General features: G+C 40.2%; 1 protein-coding gene across 6 annotated transcripts in view; it reads right to left on the bottom strand.

Moving 5' to 3' along the window:
- Nfyc (nuclear transcription factor Y subunit gamma) overlaps positions 1–24,894 on the bottom strand; it is a 68,380-nt gene that overhangs the window by 29,500 nt on the left and 13,986 nt on the right. For all 6 annotated transcript variants that reach the window (XM_021639465.2, XM_060379672.1, XM_060379671.1 and 3 more), the window contains exon 2: positions 4,568–4,680. In XM_021639465.2, coding sequence (XP_021495140.1) covers positions 4,568–4,672 — 105 coding nt within the window. In that variant the 5' untranslated portion in view covers positions 4,673–4,680. The remainder of the gene's footprint in view (positions 1–4,567; positions 4,681–24,894) is intronic.

Below are 24,894 nucleotides of genomic sequence, written 5' to 3'. Positions count from 1 at the left end.
CCAAAAAAAAAAAAATGTCTTGAGGATCCACTTCAGACTTCTAAATCAGAATAAGTCTGCAAAGCACAGATTACAAAAAAAGCATACAGTACACAGCAGGCTAGCTCTGGACTCAGAGATTAACCTGCCTCTACCTCCTAAGTGATGGGATTAAAGGAAGCCACTTTAGCTGGCCCAGATCCTGTTTGTTTTAAAGATTTGTTTATTTTTTATTCATTTTATGTATATGAGTACTTTGTCTGCACAATATCTATGGACTACGTAGTGCCTGTTGCCCACAGAGACCAGAAGAGGGTGTTGCATCCCTTAAGACTGAAGTTACAGATGGTTGTGAACTGCTATGTGGATGCTGGAAGTTGAATCCTGGTCCTCAGGAAGAGCAGCCAGTACCCTTAAACATGAGCCATCTTGTCAGTTCCCAGGGCCTGTCTTTTAACAGTCTATCAGCCTTCTATGTTCTTGCTTGATTACATGACTTGGTCATGATTTGACTGTCATGTTAGAAATGTCACTGTCCAAACTAGAAGTGTTTCAGCATGAAAGGTGAAGCTATAAATTAAAGGAAAATGACTGCTGAACTGGACACAGAGAGTAAGTCAGGGGAATATTAAATTTCTCAAGGTTCAGGATCCTCAGCATTTGCCCCATCTACTCCCACCCAAATCACTACCCACAAAGAAAGACATGTTAGCTTTCTCTTCCCCACTCTCAAAGAAGTCCAGATGATCATAAAACTCAATGACAAGATGTCTACTATGTCTTTACATTGTGCTGAACTCTGGTTAATTCTAGTGCTTACGAGGCTGAAAGGACCCTATCCTCATGCCCCCAAAATGAAAGAGACAGAGGGTAGATGAAAATCTGGATCCTAAACGAGATCCCCACCACCACTTAAAAGGTAGGAAAAAAAAAAATCTGTTACTGACTGTTCCTAGAGCCTTGGTGAACAGAAATATATAATGTTTTAAGTAATCATTGAGGGGTGTGATTACTTGTTAGGATCTGTAACCAACTCTTCATGCCCATCTGAACATTTGGATGTATGGAAAATTACAGAGCTTTTAAGAGTACAGGAACAGGATGGTTAAGTTGAGATTAAAACTAATTCCTTTATTATTTAATTCAGACTAAAATGACTAAGAACAGGTATGTTCAATATATCATGAAATATAGCACCTGTCAAAGTTCAGTTACTTGCTTTGGAACAACCCAAGTTCCAATTTAGACAACACCACTTTTATAAATATCCTGTTCTACTTATACTTGAATAATTTAACATAATAGATTTTTAAAAATCGGCTTAATATTTCGAAGTATCAACCTAAAAGGATCTGACACATCTGGTAGTCTGCTATCAGTGTGGTTGCGGTGGTACACTTGTAATTCCAGCTCTTGGGAGGCAGACACAGAAGGATCGCTACAAGTTCAAGGCCAGCCTGGTCTACAAAGTACAATTCTAGACTGGTCAGGGCTGTATAGCAAGACCATGTCTCAACTCCCTTCTCTCAAAGACTAATTTAAAGCATCAATGAGCTCTGGAAAGACTCAATTAAATGCTAAAATGCCGCACAGGCAGAGAGAGGTACATTCAGAGAAGCAAAGGCCTTCGTGTGCTGTAAACCTGAGAACTAACCACAGGCTGCACTCCACCTCCCCCTTCCCTGTCTCCCCCGAAACAGGGTTTCTCTATATAGCCGTGGCTGTCCTGGACTTGTTTTGCAGACCAGGCTGGCCTCGAACTCACAGAGATCCACCTGCCTCTGTTTCCCCAAGTGCTGGGATTACATGCGTGCACCACTCTACCCAGCTGCCAGACTGTGCTCTGAGAATGGAAAGAAGCACCCCAACTTCACTCTCGTGGAAACTTGGAACTGACACTGCTCTGCACTAAATCTGAGGCTGAGGAGTCTGATTCATCCAATCATTCATTATGTAGCTATTATATGCCAGTCATTCTCCAAGGATGTTACAGCACAGTAGATATCTAAGGAATCTTTCAGAGATGTACATGGAAGAAAATTTTAGCTAAGTCAATGGAAGAATAAGCAAAGGCAACTTCCTTCTTACATTTCTTTCTCTTCACCTACAAAACTTGAACCAGAAGGCTCTGGTATTGCACCAGCCTGACCAAAATCAAGTAAGCATAACCAATAGACTATATGATGGCTCATCTTGTCTATCAACACTACTGAATCTGGAATCAACTAGAATCCGAACTGCTGGGGCATGCCTCTGAAGGATGTTCTTGATCAGAGTATTTGAATCAGGAAGCACCACCAATAAGTGTTCTCTAATGGCAGCCTATATAAAAAAAGACATGGAGGAAATAACCTTTGCTTTTTGTCTGTTTGCCCTCACCGCCAATGGCAAGTTCAACTTACTTGTTGCACTATTCCTTTACTGATGTTAGAACCAACTTCTTCAGGGTTCCAACAACGACTCAAGACCAGTAGCCTTCCAGGGATCCTCTAGGTGCTCAGCACCACTTGGGCCTGACTGAACACCTGCCAGATTCTTGGCCTCTCCAGTATAAAGACACTCATTGTTGGACTACCTGTGTTTCCTCCTATAAACCAATCTAATAAATTGAGTATGTGTGTTCTTTCAGAGAACAATGACTAATAAAGATTTTCTTCCAAAAATATGTGCAAACCATGCCATACTTTATAATTTCATTGCTATCCCCTCTGTTTACTCTACCTGAAACAGCATAGATAACTAATGCTTGGGAATACTGAAAAGAAATGTCTTTTCTCTGGAAATCCACTGTGAGCACAGGCCACTCAAAATAAGGCTCAGCCAAGCTCAATAACCCAAAACTCCTTTTGTGTAAATAAACACCACCCAGTGGTACATTCAGAACATTAATTACCCTGATGACAGCGGGTATTTATCACAGTAAGAAGTTAGTTTAACTTGTTACTTATTTATAGTCTGTCTTGTGAGAACAAATTTTCCATGAGGACAATGATCTAGTCTGTTGGATATATTACTAGAGCCATAGAACACAGCACAGGTCAAAGTAGGTAAAGAAAAAAAAAACTAAGAACTTGTTGAGTAAACAAATAAACAAGTCAATCTTGTTTACCAGAGTATAAAGGCCACTAAACCTAAGACACTAACTCCATGTCAGGGAAAAAAAAAAAAAAAATCCAGCATCTGCTCTGCCAGTATGCTGTTACGTCCAAGGTAGCATGAGACACAGGGATTTCCTTCAGTACTTATTAAGGCACCAAACTGAATGTTCTTCATTAAAAACATGACAATGTATTCTGAAAAGACTTGTTTTACCCTAATACTACCTCTGCACCAAACCCTGCATTCCTAACCCACCTACCCTCCTTTTCCATACTGAACTGCCTTTTTCTTCCAACCACAAGGTACAAGCCTTGGGAATGCAAGCCTCTGCACATGCTCATTTTGCTGCCTAAAACAGAACTATCTCCCCATCCCATCCATGTGGCTAATCATTCACATTTCAAGACCAAATAAAAATTAACATGCTGTTCATTTTGTTTGTTGCTGTTTTTTTTGAAACAGGGTTTCTCTGTGTGGCCTTGGCTGCCCTAGACTCCCTCTGTAGACCAGGCTGGCCTTGAACTCACAGAGATCCACCTGCCTCTGCTTCCCTGAGTGCTGGGATTACAGGCATGCAACACCACACCTGGCTTGTTTGTTTCTTATTAAGCTTTATTAAAGCTCACGTTATCAGGTCAGCAGCAAGTACTTTAGCTGCCGAGCCATCTCAGCAGCCCTATAGGCTGTCATTTACAGCCTTTTGTAGCTCAACCAGAGAGAAACAAGTACTACACTATCTTTGGGGCTCCCAAAGCACATTCCCTTTCATTGCTTCAGGACTCACCACTGTGTCTGTGTCCACAAGTACTGAGTAGATAGCCATTGACTATTTACTCTAGTTATAATTAGAAGACTGTAAGCTTCTCAAAGATGGGTTTATATCTGATTTTTCTAAGTTCACAGTTATCAATAGAAGATGATTTTAGCTCAAGAAGACACCTGCCAATCAAGGATTTTGTTTTGTTTTGTTGTCACAAGTAGGAAAAAAATTGCTACAAGCAGCTAGTAAGTGGAGGCCAGGATGTTGCTAAGCAACCTAAAATACACAGGACATCAAAATGCCACTACTGAGAAAGCATGATCTAAGTGTCTCTCTTAACTAAGTGTACTAGTGCTCTAAGTACTCACAGCAGATCTGCTGCTGAATAAGCCGTCCAACGGTTTTTACAAATTTATAAAAATCTGGTACAGCCAATACATTAGGCTAGAACTAAAGAAGCAGGCTGGAACCTCGTACAGGAAGGTGAAATCTCTGCTTCTCTATATGTTCTAAAAGAGTAGTTTCACACGAGCCTGCCTCTAAGCAGAGCACTTGGACAGCCGGTTAAGTCACAAATACACTCTGGTATTGCCTCTTGCAAAGTAAATTCTATTTTCAGTTCCCAACATATAGGTCAGGAATGCAGTGTGCCTTTGTGAATATGCTTGAAAATAGTGTTTGGGTCTTGTTTTTGCTGATCTGCTTTAGAAGCTCATTGCTCTTCCTTACCACTGTTAAGTTCCGGATTTCTTCCATGACTCTGGGCCAGAAGGACTGGAGGCTTTGCTGGGCATCACTGCTGCTGGTACCGCCAAACCCTCCTTCTGTGGACATTTTCACAACTGAAAACACACAGAGACATGAAGTACATCAGACATAATAAAGTCATACTTGCTGTCCAGGTTAGTTGTTTATCTTCCTATAGATGTTTTCTCTGTTTTAGTTGTTCCAGTGTGTTAAGGTGTATGTTATGCTGACAGGCCTTCTAGCACAGACTTATAGCATCTTCATAAAAGACATTTGGAACAAAAATTTCCTAGATTATACTACAAACTATCAAAACGTTGCAACTTAGAAATTCAAGCTTTGAGCCAGGCAGTGGTGGCGCACACCTTCTGTCCCAGCTCTAAGGAGGCAGAGGTAGGTGGATCTCCATGAGTTTGAGGCCAGCCTGTTCTACAACGTGAGTTCCCAGACAGCTAGGGCTACATAGAGAAAACCTGTCTCAAAACAAATAAGAGGGGGAGGAATAAACCAAGTTTTGAGATAAGCCAACTGAAATCCTCATGTGAATCAGAAGTTTTAACTTCCCATGGGAATGTCCTCACAGAATGAGAAGGCATTCTGTGGCCCCAGTCTAATCCATAATTTTCAGTATCATTCTCTTCAAAGCTTTCAAGTTATCCATACCACCTCATACTCCATGCCATAGCTTATGGCATATACATAAGGGTTTGATGATAAATACAGAACAGAAAGCTAAAGAGTTTTGAAAAAGAACAGTAATAGTCACATTTATTGTTATTTTTATTTATTTGTTATACACCAAGACCCTATTTCTTCTCTGAGTTTCTGACGGTGATTATTCCTTCTGATTACCAGTAAATCTGTCTTAAATAAGGACATTAAAAGTCCTAAAGGAAAGGCTGGTACGTAAGTGGAGAGTGTGAAGTCTTTGAATTGAAACTGAGTACTCCTTAACAGGTTCATAACCCCATGTTTGCTTTGGCACAACACCAAACACATTCCTATCATGTATGAGGTAGATGCAGAAGGATGAGAAGGTCAAGATCAGCTTTGGCTAAATAGTTTGCCAGCCTGGGCTACATGTTAAAAGAATAAAGGGGAAGGCTGAGATAGTCTAGTGAGGATCCACATGGTAAAAGCAAGAACCATTTTCCTCAAACTTCCACATACACACAAAATAAATGTTGGGGGTAAAAAAAATGATGAAAGAAATGCTGGATTTACAATCAGGATGAAAAGAGAAAGGTCAGAACCTACATTTGTCTCAATACTTTGCAATATATTAAGGAAAATAAAAACATTCCCCCAGTAGCCAGAACTGTAAATACTATTGTAATGCCTTAAAAGACCTACAGAAACAAAGCATTTTAAAAACCTATAGTTAAAATGCTTACCTGGCAAGCATTTAACACAACAAACAGCTCAATGGGCTAGAGAGATGGCTCAGCGGTTAAGAGCACTGTTCTTCCAGAGGCCCTGAGTTCAATTCCCAGCACCCATATGGTGGCTCACAACCATCTATAATGAGATCTGGTGTGCATGAAAACAGAGCACTCATATGCATAAAATAAATAAATAAATAAATAAATATATATATATATATATATATATATATATATATATATATATTTTAAAAGACACAGCTCAACAACTTAAGGTCAAGAAACTTTTGATCCCCTAATGAATTCCTATTGCAGGGAATTACTTGAAAAAGTCTAATATGCCAGTGACAGGCCACTGGTAAAGAGCTAATTAGAAGTAATTCCACAGGGCTAAAAGAAAAGTACCAGAGGCAGGTATCACATGATCAAAAAGGTAACTTTCTTTTTGTTTTCTTTGTTTTTCTTCAGAAGGGGGTCTCACTATGTACCTCTGGCTGTCCTGAAACTCATATGTAGACCAGGTCGGCCTCAGATTTGCGTGCTTCTGCTAGGATTGAAAGCATGGTAGGATTAAAGGCATCAGACTACACCAGGGTTCAACTGGGTTAATTTTCTAGGCTTCATGTGTTTACAGCAGGCCATTCTCCATTAGCAAGGTGAAATAGCTAGTAAATCTAGATTTAAACTGTGAAGATGCTCAAGTCACTGCTAAATGTTTGTTTAGGACTGTGTGACCAGTCTGATTTTTCCCCCCATTTTCCTTTGGAAGAAAATGAGGTGGGGGGATGGACGGGACTGTTAAAACTTCAAAAGTAGATTTCACACTGATGTAATGACATTAGTGGGTGATGATGTAATGGGAAAAATGATTGGAGCCAATTTCTGGTGCTAGAGGGCTATAAACAGCTCTATACATCAACAGGAACTCTTTCAGGAACTCTTTAAGTATCTGGGAAACAATATGATCTTTCCAGAAACAATATGAGTTTCTGGAAAGAGTTAAAGGGAAGTGTTGAATCACGGTTGGAAATCACTAGATAAAAATCTCCAGTCCTAAACACCAACAGACATCTCTTACAACACAGCTCCACATACCACAGGGCTTCTATTGTACTTCAAATATATCTAGAACACAGATATCATTAGAAAAAAAAAATGTTTTGAGACAGCATTGTAAATGGTCCAGGCTAGCCTAGAACTCTCTACATACCCAACGATGACCTTGAATTTCTGATCCACTTGTCTTCACTTCCAGAGTAAGGGCATTATAAGCATACGCCACTTCATCCAGTTTATATGGTGTTGGGGACCAAACTCAAGCTCAATGCTTACTAGGTAAACATTCTGCTAGTCTACATATCCATCTCCATGGAGAGACTTTTAATTCAGTTTTATTAATAATTTCCTATGAAATATTCATAACAGAATGAGAATCAACCTTTTGATAAACAGGCAAATATTTCATAAACATTTTTCTAGCCAGATGTGGAAGTACACACCTATAATTGCAGCTTTCAGAAGGAGGCTAAGATTTAGAGGACTTAGTTCAAAGCTAGCCTAGGTTACAAAAAAAGAATAGCAGTGATAAAGAAATGGGTATGTGGCTCCGTGGCAAAGCACGTGCCCAGCATTCACACAGCTCTGAGTTCCCTAGCATCACACACACAAATCATATTCAAAACAAAGTATGGTGGCTCATACATATAATCTCAGCACTTGAGGGGTTGGAGAAGGATTATCTGGAGCCAGAGAGCAGCTGGGGCTACTGAGTGAGCGCATATCTGGAAAAACAGAAACAATCTAACTTTTGTTGCAGGGAATGATGGAGAAGTGTGACCTTAGAACACTGCCATGCAGACTGCTACCCAGTTAAGGGAGAATTTGCACCAATGCTAGTAATACCTTTTCTTCGCCTGACTAGATTTCACTGGAGCATAAACACCTGCGAGATTTGAAGCTGGATAAGCTTTAACTGTTTCCTGATCTCACGTCAAAGCACACATTATATGAGTACATATCAAGAAACACTTTTACAACCAACAGTGCACACTCTTCCTTTAACTGGATCATATGTATGAGTCACCTAGACTGGCTTTAAAATTCACACTGTATTTCAAGCAATATAGTTCATAAAAAACAAAGTTTTGTTTTTAGAATTTACTCACTGAAACATAATTTAATATTAAAGTGGCATAGCCTAACTATAAACACAAACTAATTCTGCTGGCTAAATACTCAAAATGCGGAGGGGGCAACCTGACTTACTTATCTTAGTAATTAACATAAATGTCAACTGAATTGATCTTGGTATAAAATTAGCTCATTTATAATCTCTGCACCCCAGGAAAAAACATGCAGGATTCATCTGGGTGATGAAACACGCATTTAAATTAGAAGAATTGTTCCTAATACCAGCACTCAGGAGGCAGAAGCAGGAAAATGGCCAAGTTTGAAGCCATCCTGGGCAACATGGTGAGACTATGTGGGAGGTTAGGGGGAACTGGGAGCTTTAGGATTCTCTTCATTCTATGTTAAGTCATTACCTACCACTGGATAAAGCTATTTATATAACACTGACAAACATAAAACTGTCTTTAGACCAAGCACATTAACTTACATCACTCTTATGAAAAATGCAATATATTTCTCAGATTTAATTCATTATTGATACTCAATTTATTATTCATGTTCATTAATTACTTTAAAGTACTTGAATAGGACTTCCTGTTTAATGAGCTGAAGCATTCAACAGCCATTGCTGGAAGTATTTTCAACTCCCAGTATCTATTAATTTGTCTGATTTTAAATTAACGGATTTTATAAATGGTTTCCTTTCCAAAGCTAAGTCCTTTCCAAAGACTCAACGTTGACCATGAAAATGTTGTTTCTCTAATGCTTAACTCAACATCTCCACAAACAGTTCTCTAAATATCCTCACCTATCCTTCCTTGAATCTGATCTAAGTATGAGTCATATCTGGTTCCCACACAGCAACTAGCAATAATAAGGTAACTACTGTGGTGGGCAAGAGAGTCAGTGAGTAAGTAGTATGACCTCTCTAAGAAAAAAAGGGAAGCCTGGATAGCTTGACCTGAAAGACACTTACTAGGATTGCCTGAACACCCAAGAGAAGAACACCCAAGAATCTCAAAATAAAGGGTTTTCTCAGACTGGTAAGATGTTTGTCTTCCTGAACTCAATACCTGGGTGGTATGGAGTGCACCTTTAAGCCCAGCACTCGGAAGGCGGAGGCAGACAAATCTCTACTTACTGAGATTCATGCCAGCCAGGCTCTGTAAAGTCATGGGGAAAAAATCCACCTGGGGCTAAAACAATGGCTCAGTGGCTAAGAGAATGGACTGCTTTTCAGGAGACCAAGTTCTACTGGAAGCACCAAGGCAGGTGGCCCGCCACCAACCAAACCAACCATCTCTAACTCTAGCTCCAAAGGACCCTACACTCTTAAAAAACAAAATCTACCTGAGGTGAACTTCAGATAAAAGGGAGGATAGAAAGAACTGCATAAGCCCAAGAATTTTGCCTTGGCAGCTGTACAGCAGCTGAGGCTGCAGGAAGCACAGGATGCATATCCTTGACAACCATACATCATTTTAAGTAGAGCCCCTTTTCAAAAGGTACTTCAGACAGGGGCTAGTAAGGAGGAGGGGCAAATACTCTGTCTGGCTAAACATTACAATAAAGTAAGAAAACCACAGCTGGGCTTAGTGGTGTAGGACCGCAACATCAGCAAAAGGGAGGCCTGGAACAGAAGGATCACAAGTTCAAGTCCTGCCTGGGTTACAGTACAGAGAGAGCGCAAAGCCCCGTTGAGGCCTATGAATGGTATAGGCTAACTGCAGAGTACTTTCCTAACACTCATGAGTCTGACAGTTATAGTCAATCCAAAAATACAGTAAAACACAAACATCAAAGTGGAAAATGATTCAAATGGATCATTAAGAGTAGGTATCTAGCAAATAACGTTAGTTTGTCATTCTTGAAGAATAAAGAACTAGACAGTTTGTAAAATGATCTCTAAAGCAGAATGTGCCTCCTTTATGATTCTCATGGAAGCCCAGGGATGTAGCTCTGGTAGATCACACCAGGGAGTAGGGGCAATGAATGTTTGACACCTAGCACAATCCCCCTTGTGTTAAATGTCAAACATTCATTGCCCTAATGTCACAGCTGTTCAAGGAAAATATAAGGCCACTAGAGGAAAACATAAAATCTCACCACTTTGGAGACAGAGACCAAAGGACTAAGAGTTTCAGATAAAAATAAGCAAGAAAGTAGTACCAGCTTGAGATCAACCTGCACTATATAGTGAGAACCTATTTAAAAACAAGAACAAATCAAAAAAGGCCAGTTCTTGACCACTGTTGTTTACTGATAAAAGGCTGATTAATCCTGCCTTAAAAAAAAAAAAAAAAAAAAAACTAAACTAAACTAAACTAAAAACAATGTTCTCCCTATAAAATGTAAACAACTCTTAGGCCTTGACTGTCTAAAAAGCAATCATGTATTGGTAATAATTTCTCTCTCTTGCCTTTTTTTTGGGGGGGTATTTCCATGCCACCCCCCATGTATGTGCTCTAAGTGTGCAGTGTTCTTGAAGGCTAGAAGAGGGCAATAATCCCTTGGAACTTGAATTACAAGCAGTTGTGATCTGCCATGTGAGTGCTAGGAACCCAACTCATCAATTCCCCTGAAAGTGTAACAAGTTCTCTTAAATGCTGAGCCATCTCTACAGACCCTTATCATTCCCTACTAATGTCCCCAATTCGGCTTACATAGACCTTTCCGGCTGTTATCATCAACCATTCCACTGCCTCCAATTTAACATAAACCAACAAATATTTTCCAACATTCAAAGCACCTATATTGAGTGGGCAAGACAGGGCACTGTGGGTAAAGGAATGTCACTAAGCCTGACAACCTGAGTTCCATCCCCTGGACTCATATATTGGAAGGAAAGTACCAATTCCCACAAATTGTCCTCTGACACACACTCAAATTAACCAAGTAAAAAACCAAAAGAAAGTCCCTATCCCCCCTCTTTTTTTTTTTTTCAGTTTGTTTCTACAGCAGCACAGAGCTTTGGATGTTGTTATGTTGCTGTGGGGTTGGCCCCTAAGGAACTGCGCAGAGTTCAGGCTTGCCTCAACAACCATCTGCATCAGTTTCCTAAGGGCTAAGATTACATCTGGGTTCAAAACTCCCACCCTAAGTACTGGGACTGTGCATAGTAGACAACTGCTCTACCACTGAGCCTTTCACAGCTTTTTACTCTCTTTTTACCCATGTCTTCCTCTGTCACTGTTTAAACACTTTTAGTTCCAGCTCTGCTTAAGCATTTACTGAAGTCATTAGCTCCAATCTCTCTATGCGAACCAGCCAAAATTGTTGGAATGTTATATTTGAAACAGTAACCAAGCAGAGCCAGGTGCAGTGGCACATGCCTGTAATCCCAGCACTCAGAGAGACACAGGCAGGTGGATCTCTGTAAGCCTGGTCTACAAAGTGAGTCCAGAAAAGCCAAGGCTACACAGAGAAGTCCTGTCTCTAAAAACAAAAACAAACAAACAAACAAACAAACACCAGTAAGTGAGCAATGAAGAGACAAGAATGCTAATTTGAATAGACAGATAGGAAAAGGAGGTGGGATGAAGCTAATCTGCGCATGCTACATTAGATAACCAAACATCTAAATGGCTGTACAAAAAATGAATTTGAAAACTCAAAATTTCTAAAGAAACTATTCTACCAATAATCTGCTTTATATTTATATTTATATTTATATTTATATTTATATTTATATTTATATTTATATTTATATTTATAGATGGTCCTTAGGATGCATGCCATTATCAACCACACTGGCTAAAAATCATTTCAAGCCTTCAGTTCTTCATCATAAAACCAATCACAAACAGCTTCAGAAGGAAAAAAAGTAACATAGTTCTACAAATTCAGAGAGCTGTTTGTGGGGGCTGGAGAATGGCTCAGCAGTTAAGAGCGCTTACTGCTCTAGCAGAGGACCTGTGTTCAATTCCCAGCATCTACATGGTGGTTTACACCAATGTGTAACTCCAGTTCTAGGAGACCCACTGTTAGCATATAGGCAGCCTGCTTCTGGGTTGCCTAGTAACCTATGATGTAATCATGTGTCACCCACCAGGTGCGTGGCAGATGTGGTTCTGCTGCACATGCACAAGCTATAAAAGTACCAACCCCACTTAGTCTCTCTTACTCTCCTCTCTTGCTCTCTCTGCCTCACTTTCTTTCCTGGGGGTAGAGGGGCACCATGTCTCTCTTTCCTTTTCCTCTCTATCTCTCCACCTCCATTCAATAAATCTCTTTCATACAATATCTGTTGTGTACGTGGCATCATTTTAAAATAAATACTATACCAACCACCTGCTTCTGATCTTGGACACAAGGTAAACACATGGTACACATACATACATGCAGGCAAACACCTGTAAAATGTAATTTAAAAATCTAAAAAGAGAGACATAGACTTGTTAGTATGCCAGTCTATTGCATAGTCACTACTACAAAAATGGAGCCTTACATTCTCTAACTGATTACTGTCAAGGTCTACAGCTGAGTATCCGTCTGTTTATCTCTAGGGTTGTATCTGGCTTTGGCTATAGACACTGTCCTTAAAGATCTGCTCACAAGATGATGATGATGATGATGATGATGATGATGATGATGATGATGACGACGATGATGATGATGATTTGTTTTGTTTTGTTTGTTCAAGACAGGATTTCTGTGTAACCTTGGTTGTCTTGGACTCCACTTGTAGACCAGGCTGGCCCTCAAACCCAGAGATCTGCCTTCCTCTGTCTCCCTGAGTGCTGGGACTAAACGCATGCACCACTGTGCCTGATTGTACACAGGCATATTTTTAAAACTAGCAACAGAGCCACCTTTTCTCCTTCAAAAACATGTTTCTGTTTGCTATCTACTACAACGTGGTCTCTGAAACAAGAGCTAGATAATATAGCTAGGCTGTAACAGGAAAAGAAAAAGGTACAGCAACTGGCACACACAATGAAGGTGGCATGGTGTGGAGAGGATATTTTAAGTTCCATCCAGGTGATGGAACTCAGGTTGTCTTATTCTCCAACTTTCCTCACCCCTGCCTGAGTGCTCAAACTTCAATCATATCCATATGCATGACTGTAATAAAAATACTACTATCAGAAGTTTGTAGGATGGTGTAAAAGGACCAAATATTGAGTGAAGAATGCTAAGGCATGACCTCAACAACTACTGACCACAAAGCAAGTATGACATGTGGTCCGGTTTTATAAATGAAGTTTCCTTGAAGATGCAATCCTAATTTGCATATGTTGTCTATCGCTTTCAACAGAAACCACAGGACCTGTAAATCCTATTTGGCCCCTTAAAGGAAAGGGTACTAGTTAGAGCTGTGTCAGATACTCTATTCCTCCTCTACTTCCTGTCAAGGAACATGGGGTAGAAGAAGCTTAAGGTTCATAGGAGAGTTAGAATGTAAGAACCCTAAGCTATGTATGCTCTTTAGTATAGCTTAAGAGCCTGCCCCCTCCACTTTCTCTCCCCTCCCCACCTCAGGTGTATTTTCAGGATATTCTGAAAAAGTCTCAGCATGGCATTACTGACTTAAATCCTTAGACCAAACATCCACTTGCTCCCAGCATCCCTGTAGCTTTCATTTCTCTCTCTCTCTGTGGGGTCTCATCATGTTGGCCAGGGTAGTAACCAAGTGATCCTCCCATCTCAGCCTCTTGAGTGTTGGGACTATCCACACAAACCACCCCACACCTGCTTTCCTTCCATACTGTCACTTTTTCTTTAGTCTTTCCCTTCCCAAATTTCTGAGTACTCAGCTGTGAACAGTGGGGGGCAGTAAAGCACAAGTTAAAACAAAATACATTGGTCCTGGGGGTCCTTATTAACAATTCCTGAATGTTTATGATCTCGGGCAAATCTCTTAACTTCTGAGAGCCACTACTGTTTGCTCAGCAACAGACACCTACTCCTGGCCTCCACAGTTCCAGGACAGCACCACGCCAAGAGCTCCTGTCAGGCATCAGAACTCCTTGCTGTTTACTTGCTTTACTTTTTTTCTTTAAACAGCTCTGTTTCATATGCATGGAGATATAAATTAAAATAAAGAGACCTCTCATCTCTTTTATGAATATCAGATAGTTAAGAACCTTTTAAACCACTCAAGTTAGAACAAAATGCTCTAATTCCAAAAAGGCAAACAATTAAAGCTGGAAGTGACTAAGAATACTTCAAATTTTAAAAACTGGGAATGTCAGTGACAAGGATAGATGCAGCTTTGCCCTCTAGACTAAACCAGAGATACGTAAATCTTTAGAATACATCTCTTTCAACATGTCAGACTTGTATAAACAGGGTGTGTGAGGCTATTTCATCTTGTAGAAGCAATCAGAACATGGAGTCTAGGACAGCTACTATACCACCAGACTCCACTTAGCCCTATCATCAAAAGAAAAATTCTGTTTTAAGCTCTAACGCAAGTTCAGGATAGGAACACATTTAATTCCAGCACTTGGGAGCCAGAGAGGCAGGCAGATTTCTGAGTATGAGGTCAGCCTGATCACATAGTGAGTTTCAGGCCAGCCAAAGCCATACAGTGAGATAATGTCTTGAGGTTGAGAGTGGGGGAGATGGCTCAGTGGTTAAGAGCAATGACAGGACATAGGTTCAATCCCAGCACCTACATGGCAACTCATAACTGTTTGTTATGTCAGTTCCAGAGGCTCCAGATACTTTCCTCTGGCCTCTTCAGACATTGTACGCACAAGTGTACAGACACACAAGCAAGCAAACTATCCAAAGAGGTTTTTGTTTTGTTTTGTTTTTTTTTGTTTTTTTAATGTTAATAAAAGGAAAAATTAAAGAAAGATCCAGCTGGGTCCATCTCTGGACACACAAAGCAAAATTTCTGGGGACCATCTCATGGACTATAACTACTGTTTAAGGATTTGGGGTATAGCTTCAATAGGAAACGAACGTTCTTTCCTTTGTAACTGTAAGGAAATTTAATACATTTACTAATTGGTCTTCAACAATATTTTTTCTTCCCTTCAAAACATCCTTAGTGCACAATCAAGTCTACTTGTGCAAGTGGCATTTTCAGACTTATTAATGTGGCTTATTATTTTAGCATATTATTTTATAAGTTCCAATATCTACAGTCCTATTTTCTTCTTCGTTCTAACGTAACTATCTGTTTCTGACACACACTCAAAACAAACATGCTTTGCATACAGTGGAAGGGCCATGGACCTAAAGACCAAAGGAGGATCCTCAAGAACTACTCTAAAAGAATCTTTGGCCTCATGTTGTTGAAATTTGTATATGGGATGATTCCTTCTTATTGGTATAGAAACCTCTGTGCAATAATTCAATAGAAATTAAAAAATAGTAATAGTAGGGAAGAAAAGGGTGGAGATGGAGAGAAACTGTTCTCCTGTTAGCCCAATATATCTAAACACAGGCTTTCCTGGAAAACAGAAGACTGTGCTGGTAAATTAAGTAGGTCTAAAACCAGTAATTTTCAACTAAAAGACCTAGAGGGTTTTAAAGGTTTTTTTCTTTTATGATTTATGTATATCTTTTTTTTTTTGCCTGTGTATGTCTATATATGTGTGCAGTACCTGCAGAAGCCAAAAGAGGGCATCAGTTCCTCTGGAATCAGAATTACAAATTGCTGTGTTAAGATACCATGTGGATGCTGAGAACTGAACCTGGGTGAAACTTTTTGTCTCCACCTTCCAAGTGTTGGGATTACAGGAATGTACCAGAAGAACCAGTTTATGTGTTGCTCGGAATAAAAGCCAACACTTCATATATGCTAGGCAAGCACCCTAATTAAGCTGTATTTTCAGGCCTCACTACCATATTTTCACTTAAAAAAAAAAATGTGTGCTGGTGTTTTGCTTGCATGTATGTCTGTGCACCACTTGCATGGTACCCACAGAGGCCAGAAAGGGGCACTGTTTTCTCCTAGAACTGGATTATTGACAGCTGTGAGCTGCATGGGTCCTGGGAATTGAACCCAGGTCCTCTGGAAGAATGGTCAGTTCTCTTAATTGCTGAAGCATCTCTCCAGACCCTACCATATCTTCTTAGATAGCATTTCTCAGTGAGCCTGGAGTCCATGACTCATCTAAAAGGGCGGGGCAGCAGGCTCTGATCTTCCTGTCTCTATCTTTCCAGCACTGGGATTACAGGCAAATGCTACCATACCCACTTGTTTTATATATACCTCCCAGGCTGGCCTCAAACCTGTAGTCATCTTCTTGCCTGACTAGCCCTGTGCTATTTTGTTCAAGTTGTCTTTTGTTAAGACGAGTTATTCTCTGAGTTCAAGACCAGCCTGGTTTAAGTGGAGAATTATAGCAAGCCAAGGCAATACAGTGAGACCCTGTCTCGAAACAACAAGAAAGATATCTTAGTGTTATGAGTGCTGATCTGGCAAAGGATCAGAGCTTAGGTCTCATCATCCAAACAGGCAGCTCACTGCCTGTAACTCCTGCTTCAGGGAATCTGATGATCTCTCCTGGCCTCTGTGAGCACATGCACATAGACAAATAGAAATTGATTTTTACTGGTAAATAAAACTTAAGAACTTGTGGATTTTCTCATACTGGAACACATATCTACCTTTATTTTACTGTTTCTATCTTTATTGCTCCTAATCATTCTGAAAAACAGAATGCAAAGCCACCAGATCGTTACACACTTTTCAGGGTTGAAACTGGCTATTTTAAGTTTAAAGTTTTCAAGTTTGGTAAGCTGCAGAATCCTTCAAGGAGTGAGAATACACTATAGGGTTAACCAGACAATAATGGAAATGAAAAGGTCTTGTAGACCCAGTTCACTTTCTGGGGCTTGGTGAGCTTCGACTGTAATACTCAGCAGTCTTAGTCAGTCTTTCATTACAGACGTTTCAATAACTGCACAGATGCCCTTTGTTCTAATTACTTCACTAGGGTTAAAACAAGAATTATAAATCACAGCTAGGATGTCTAAAGCAGACTGTTTAGCCATTACTCGTCTAAAAACACTGATCTGTGTGGTTTAAGTGAAGAACCCAATACATACTACAAATTATGCACCTACATGGCTGGAAAATACCTCAGAACTCCTAATCCTAATCTAACCTATTTTAGAAAACATTTATTCGTATGACTGTAGTGAATTTAGGATTGACAGAAGGCAGTTCCCCAAACATGTATTACTTACTGTACAAAGTATCTGTCTGTAATTTGTTCTGAAAAGTTGCTAAGGCCACTTTTTTAAAAAAAAAAATTTTCAAAGTAATTCAATTTTACTATGCATTTGTTCCTTTTAAAATCAACCTAAAGCTGGGTGTGCTGGCGCACACCTGTAATCCCAGCATTCTGGGAGGCAGAGGCAGGAGGATCTTTCTGAGTTCTAGGACAGCCAAGGCTACAGAGATAAACCCTGTCTCAAAAACCCCAAAAAGTAAAAATTCAACCTAAGTGATCATTTATATTCTACACAAGACTAAGATCTCTTGAGAAATATTCTTGTGTCCATTTTGTTTGGCTGGGTTTTTGTTGTTTCAAGACACGGTTCTCTGTGTGGCACTTGTCCTGGAACTTACTCTGTAGATTAGGCTGGCCTTGAACTCAGAGATCCCCAATGTTAGGATTAGAAATTAAAGGCATGTGCAACCAACCACCTGGCTTTTTGATCCTTTTTTTTTAAAGATGGGGTCTCACTCTATAAAACAAAATGGTCTTAAATTTTTGGTAATCCTCTTACATCAACTTTCCAAGGACATGAACCACCCCTTGTTTTAAAACACAGGAAGAACAACAAAAACCTGTGTCTTTGGGTAGAAGAGTCCACACAGGAATGGGGAAAACAGAGAGGACTAAACCCCATAAGCAGACTTTTTCTATATACAGTAAGGACGTGCACTGTAAAGAGCACTGGACTCACTCTTCAGGCTCTGGCCCCTGCTTCCCCACCCTCAACACGGAGGTCATTTTCTGTCCTACCTACACTAGTAAATACCACATACGAGTACAAAATCACCTAACTGTGAAGTGCTGACGCATATAAAAATGCACACTGTTTCAGGCTTGGCTATCACTGAGAGAAGCCGCATGGGCATCTATCACTGAGAGAAGCCGCATGGGCATCTAGCCAGTTAATTACAGGAAAGAAATCACAAGAACTCAGGATAAAAATAACCAAGCAGGACAGATGGAAATTTACCATTATTTCTCCAGTGACAAGTATCTTACTTTCTTTTCAAATGAAGATTATTACAACATATTTAACCTAGAAACTAAATCCAGGTTGTGTATAGTGAAAATTCTGCTAGGTCCTATAGATCTGTGGTTTTCAACATGTCAGTTGATGTGAATTTGGGATGTGAATTATTTGCTAAACAAACACTGCCACAGTTTTACACATGTACTTTTCATTGGCTTCACAGGCTTCAGACTTCTCAAAGTTAGGATAAGTAATACTAAATTCGGTGAAACCCAGAAATCTAATCTTGCACTGGATGGAAATATACATTTCTGGACACATGTATCTCAAGAAGTTACCCAGTAAGACCTCAAGGAAATATCACACATCTTTAGAGAAACTGAAGACTACCACGTTCTAGAGCTGTATTTCTCTTACAGGTCAAGACACAAAGAAGGGGCTGGAGAGATGGCTCAGAGTTGAGAGCACTGGCTGCTCTTCCAGAGGTCCTGAGTTCAATTCCCAACACCCATGTGGTGGCTCACAACCATCTATAGTGATACCTGGTGCCCTCTTCTGGCTGCAGGTGCACATGAAGACAGAACGCTGCATACTAAATAAATAAATAAATCTTTTTAAAAAGACACAAAAGTCATTACTAACTTCTTGCATATATGACGGGAAAATGATCATGTATCATGCGCACATAGTACTCAAACACTCTGAGGGAGATGAGAGCTAAATAACTTGCTTACCTTGTTATGGCTGCCTAGTTATGGACAGGCTCTAGCTTGCTTGTTTTGTTTGTGTTTTGAAATAAGGTCTCACCATGTAGCCCTGGCTGGCCTCAAACTCTCTATTTGGAACAGGTTGACCTCAAATTCAGAGTCACCTACCTATGACTCCTGAGGGGTAAGACTGAAAGCATGTGCCATCTACCCCAGGGGTCCAACATTTTGTTTGTTCCTATCTCTGCTATGTAGCCTGGCAAATTCTACCTATTCTCTCCCTATACTCTCTCTTATCTGTCACCCAGATTAGCTATAATTACTGTGAGTTTAAATTCCGTTATTATTGGCTAAGAATACAGCTCAATGGTGGTACACTTGCCTGCCAGGCACAAAGCCATAGATCCAATTGCCAGTACTGTCACAGAAGAGGAGGGAGAAGATGATGAAGATATCCAAATATACTAACAATTCTGGTATTTCCCCAATGTCCAGTCCTAAATATACACTCTACTCACTGGACATTTCCAACTAGAAAGCTAAGCTAAGCAAAACTGAAACTTCCTATGTCCACACTCAAAATTTATCTTTTCTCAAACCTGATCCATCCCCTCTTCAGTTTTTATCTGTTACCCATTCAGACTGTCTCTCAAGTTCCATGAACTGCTAAGCAATGACAGTGTTCAACAGTAGTGTCCTCACCTGACCTTTCTTCATGCTGCCACCATTTTCTTCAGGCCTCCATAACCTCCATGCAATCATAAGGAAGATGATTACAGTAACAGTAGCGACTCAAGTACCATGCTAACCCACCTACATTACCAAGGACTATAACCTTCCTCACAAGCCTCTCACACACATGTCCAACCATTTGGCATCGTGACATGTGACAAGTGACACTGTCATCTACAAAGTTTATGTTCAAGAAAGGAAAGATCAAGTTAAAATAAAAACCACAAAATTTCTAGTACCATCTTCATTTTACATAGGATGTGCAACAAATTTAACTGAAGATACATATCTGATAAAGCCACACCAATCTACTACTACGGATCTTCAAGTCACTAATGTCAAGGAGAAATCGATCTCAATGTCAAGGCCTTTCCGACACCTGATCCCAACTGCCCTACACATCTTTCTTTTTAAAAATATAGTTTATTAATTTTATTTTATGTGCATCAGTGTGAAGGTGTCAGATCCCTTGGAACTGAAGTTACAGATGGTTGTGATGGATGCCATGTGGATGCTGGGACTTGAACCCAGGTCCTTTGGAAGAGCAGACAGTGCTCTGAACCACTGAGACATCTCTCCAGCCTGACATCTTTCTTTTACTATATCTTCCTGTCATTCACTCATCTCTTTATGCTCTGAGCAGAGTGACCTATTTATTACTCTCAGTGCAAAAGTTGCACTCTGCAAATCATGACCTTGTTCCTACTGTTTCTTATGGCTCAAAATGGTCTTGTTCCTACCTTCGGAAGTCTGACCGAGCCAGTTTGTCTATCTTAGTAAACTGAGGTCTCTTCTGTTAATTCTTTTTTTAAAGCCTAGGCTAGCTTTGAAAATGACCTTGAACTTCTGGTTCTCCAGTATCTACCCCACACCCCACCGCGTGCTAGGATTACAGAATCATGCTACCGCTTGAGGTAAGCTCTATGAATGCTAGGCAGGTACACTACCAACTGAGCTACATTCCAACACATAATACACCCTTTGAATTCTATATACGTCCCTTGTACTTTCCACATCAGTTCCTAATATTTGGTGCACATCATAAGTCTCCCTGCCTAACTGTTAGATCTGGAGTAAAATTTTACTTGTGCATTTTAAGTTTCCACACAAAAAATACAGATATATAAACTCGTAAGAAAGAATGGGTAGAGCATCTAACTTCAGGAGGTCCTCAGAGTTAAGAATTATATAGTATAGGGTAGAGAAAAGAAAACCTCGTTTTATCTGAATATTTCTAGTCATGCCACCTTCCATTTAGTTTCCTACGTAATTAATACCATGGAAATGGGAGCCAAATGACACCTTCAACAACAAGTACTGTAATAACTTACAGAACTTAAACGCTGGGTCAGCTACTGAATGGAAAGAGAGGAGAGGAGAGTAATAAGCAAGTGGAGACTGACCAAGATCTAAAGGCTGGCCTTTATGCTAAGAACAGAGTAAAAGAGCAGAAAAGCTCTGCATAGTGCGCTCAGCAAGCACACACTACCCAGCCACGTCTACAGTCAATTTCAATCACAGCACACTTCAGGACTTAGTAAGTCCTTCAGCACTGAAGTCACATGAACTTACATGAATCATGTAAGTTACATGATTCAATTACTCATTCTTTCAATAAACTAATTTTTATTCAAATATGTGATAGTGGTCAGAAAAACTTTAAAAATTTCAAGAAACAAGCTACCAAAAATAAAGAACAAAAATCCACAATTACCCAGGAGCACACACAATGATACCATTTGGCATAGTCAAAGTATTACTTTGGGCATATACAGACAAGGATTCCTACTTTAGTCTTGTCAACTGTTAAAATTCTTATTTCATTAAAATGTTACCTTAAAGACTCCGAAGAACTAGTACCAAACATATGTGCAAACAGCTTGCTCTTGAAGAGTATTAGTAACAAATAAGAATAAAAAGCATGAGCTGGCCTGCAGGTGTTATGCTTATGTACCTTCTTTTACTTCTGTGTAATGCATAAAAGTCACCTACTTCTCAGGGACATCTCAACCAGGTGGACACCATTAGCTTCCTAGCTGATTCTCAGTTTTCAGAACAAGCGACTGGCTGAGGCAAGAGATTTTCAGTCCCAACAGGCACACTAAGTCTGCTGCCCCAGCAAACATCCTAACCAAGACACCCACGTGTAGAACCACCCTCATGGCTTACTTCTCTGTTCTTTCTGTGTTCTGTACAGGTGTACCGAAAGTGTGCAAGTGTACCAAAAGAAAGGGAAACATAAAAGATAAAAAACACCCAGAGGAATTAAAAAAAAAAAACAAAAAACAAAAAACAGATGCAATGAACTCGATGGGAGTAAAAAAGCTCTGACCTTATACAGGCCAGTCACTAAAAAGCTGAGTTCTTAATAAAACCCCAACACTGGCCTCAATTGTTCCAAGAAAAACTAGACTAGATCCCATGACTCCAGGGAGGGCTGCAGATGTGCTAGAGTACTTGCCTAAATTATTCTATCAGCCTAATTTAGCATTAATCAAGCTCTGGGGATAAGCATGGGCAAAAATAATCTGATTCACAAAGAAGACCATGATCTGCTTTCAGGAATGATTTTTAGGAGCTATGGACTAGCTCCATAGTAGAGTGCTAACCTGGCCCTTTTAAAGCCATGGGTTTGATATCTCCTACTGCAAAAAGGCAAAAGAGAGGAAAGAAGGGAAAAAAATGGAGCAGCAATAATGCTTTTTAGATTCCTTAAGTCCCCACAAAAGTATGCAACTTTTCCCTGTTGTTTCTTTTTGCCCTTTTTTAGGCTTACTTGTTTTTATTTCATGTGTATGCTTATTTTGCCTGCACTTAAGTATATGAACCACATGTATGGCAAGTGTCTGCAGAGGCCAGAAAAAGAGAGCCATTCTGGAGTTGCAGGTGGCTATGGGCCACCACATAGTTGCTGGGAACTGAACCGGGTCCTCTGTATGCACAGCAAGTGTTCTTAACCACCGAGTCGCCTCTCCAGCCCCACTACACAGCTTCTTGAAAAGGTGGCCCATTCTTTAAGGAACACAAAGCTCAGTGACCACGGCTGCTGTTTACAAGCACACACTGCCTAAGACCTGGGGTGAGGTGTTACTTAGCTAAGGTAATGTTAACTTTGCTGAATCTTACTCTGTCTGAATTAAGTTTTTCAATACACAAAAAATAAAATAAAATAGGCCAACATCAATGCCTCAGACTGACCATGCCTGAAAGGAAGTAACTTAATAGGACAGGAAATAAAAAATAACAAAAGCATGAACTGGGGGAGAGGACACACACAACCCTAAAAATAGATAACACTAGACATGTAAAATAGATGTGAGAGATGCCTGTATGGGGTTCTATCACTTATGCTACAGAAGCATCACACAGTATCAACTGTCAAATTTGCATTCATGCTTATATTTTAAAGAGGCCTGTTTTCTTGCTCCTTACTATTCTACAAGGTGTAACTACTTCTCAAGCTCCCAAATGATTGCAGACAGAAAAACAATATAACTTCAAACAAACTAAAAATGGCTCCAGTGTACTTATAAATATTTGGCACACAAACTAAAAAATATAACCTCTGCTAAGCAATCAGCAACAATTACAACTTATTCACATTAAAAAAAAAAGCACATCTCAGTCTCCAATCAAAGCAGGCTCCCCATCTTCCCTCAGAGACGCTCCTAAAGTTAATAATATTTTTTAAAGCATCATTTCTTTCCTTGCTTTTTTTTTTTGAAAAAGGCCAGGAGATGGATATGTGGGTAAAACCATTTGCCAAGCAAGCCTGAGGACACGAACTCCATATGTAAGTGGTATCTTCTGTCTCCGGATGTTTGTGTATATGCGTGCACATACACACACAAATTTTAGAATCAAAGGGAGTACTACCATTACATCCTATCTGAGGTCCTTAATTTGTTGTTGGTTTTGTTTGTTTTTTTGAGACAGGGTTTCTCTGTGTAGCCTTGACTGACCAGGTTAGGCTTGAACTCAGAGATCTGCCTGCCTCTGCCTCCCAAGTGTTGGGATCAAAGGTGTGCGCCACCACGTCCGGACTTGGTTTTGGTATTTGAGACTGGCTCCTGTAGCTCAGGTTATCCCTAAACCCCCTACTCAACAGAGGATGATCAACTCCTGAATCCTCTGGCTAAGACCCTTAATATTTCACAGAGGGGTTAAAATTCCTTCGTAAGAACTTGATGGATGGTGGTTCAGTATCTAAAGACATGTGTCTGACAGGATCCAGCTGGTGCTGTGACCCGAGTGTGATCTCTGAAACCCAGGGCAGATGTAGAAAACTGATCTCCACACACATGCCCTGTCACATGCATGCCCACACTTACACAAGTAATTAACTAATTTAAAAACAGGACCCTGTTAACACAAATAGGAATACGCAGGTGAGGGATCAAATAGTATTTTAAAAATATATCCCAACCCCGGTATTTTTTGTTTGGTGTCACACCTATCTCCATAAACACTTAAGTCCCTCAACTGGCCTGCATCAGACACAGGCAAGATTTATGCAGCAATTCATAATGTGCACTGAATTTTCAACATACAGATCTCATTCAAGACTCACCTATAAGTGAGCTGCAGGGGATGTAGCTCAGGTAGAGCACTGGCCTTGCAGGGACAAGGTCCTAGTTTCCATCCTCTGAGGCCAGATGGTATAAATCAATAATCTTAGCACCCAGGTGGAGAGAGGTCAGGGGTTCAAGGTCATCCTTGACTAAATCTAAGACTAGCCTAGACCACATAATAACGGGGGTTGGTGGTGGGGATTGGCTCAGCAGGTAAAGGAGCCTGCCTCCCAGCCTTTCAACCTAAGTTCAACCCTTAGATCCCACAAGATGGAAGGAGAGAACCCACTACTGAAACTGTCCTCTAACCTCTACATGTACATCATGGCATGATCATTACCCACACACATACAATAAATAAAATGTAATAAATTTTAAGAAAGGAAAAAAAAAAAGGTGTGTGGGGGGGACTAGAGAAATGACCCAGAGAGCAAGTGTGTTAAAGCCTAAAGACCTAAGTTTGGATACCCAGCATCCATGTCAAAAGTCAGACATGGTGGTACAGGCCTGTTTATAATGTCCCCCACACATGTGTACACAGTTTATACACATATACCATCCCATTCACCAAACTGCACTTTCTAGGTCTCTTTCTTGAGACATTGCCTAGGCTGGTTCTGCATGACCCTGCA

The sequence above is a fragment of the Meriones unguiculatus genome, chromosome 3, assembly GCF_030254825.1.
Source record: "Meriones unguiculatus strain TT.TT164.6M chromosome 3, Bangor_MerUng_6.1, whole genome shotgun sequence".
Taxonomy (NCBI): domain Eukaryota; kingdom Metazoa; phylum Chordata; class Mammalia; order Rodentia; family Muridae; genus Meriones; species Meriones unguiculatus.
Note: the sequence above shows the minus strand (reverse complement) of the source record. Positions and strands in the feature narration are given on the sequence as shown.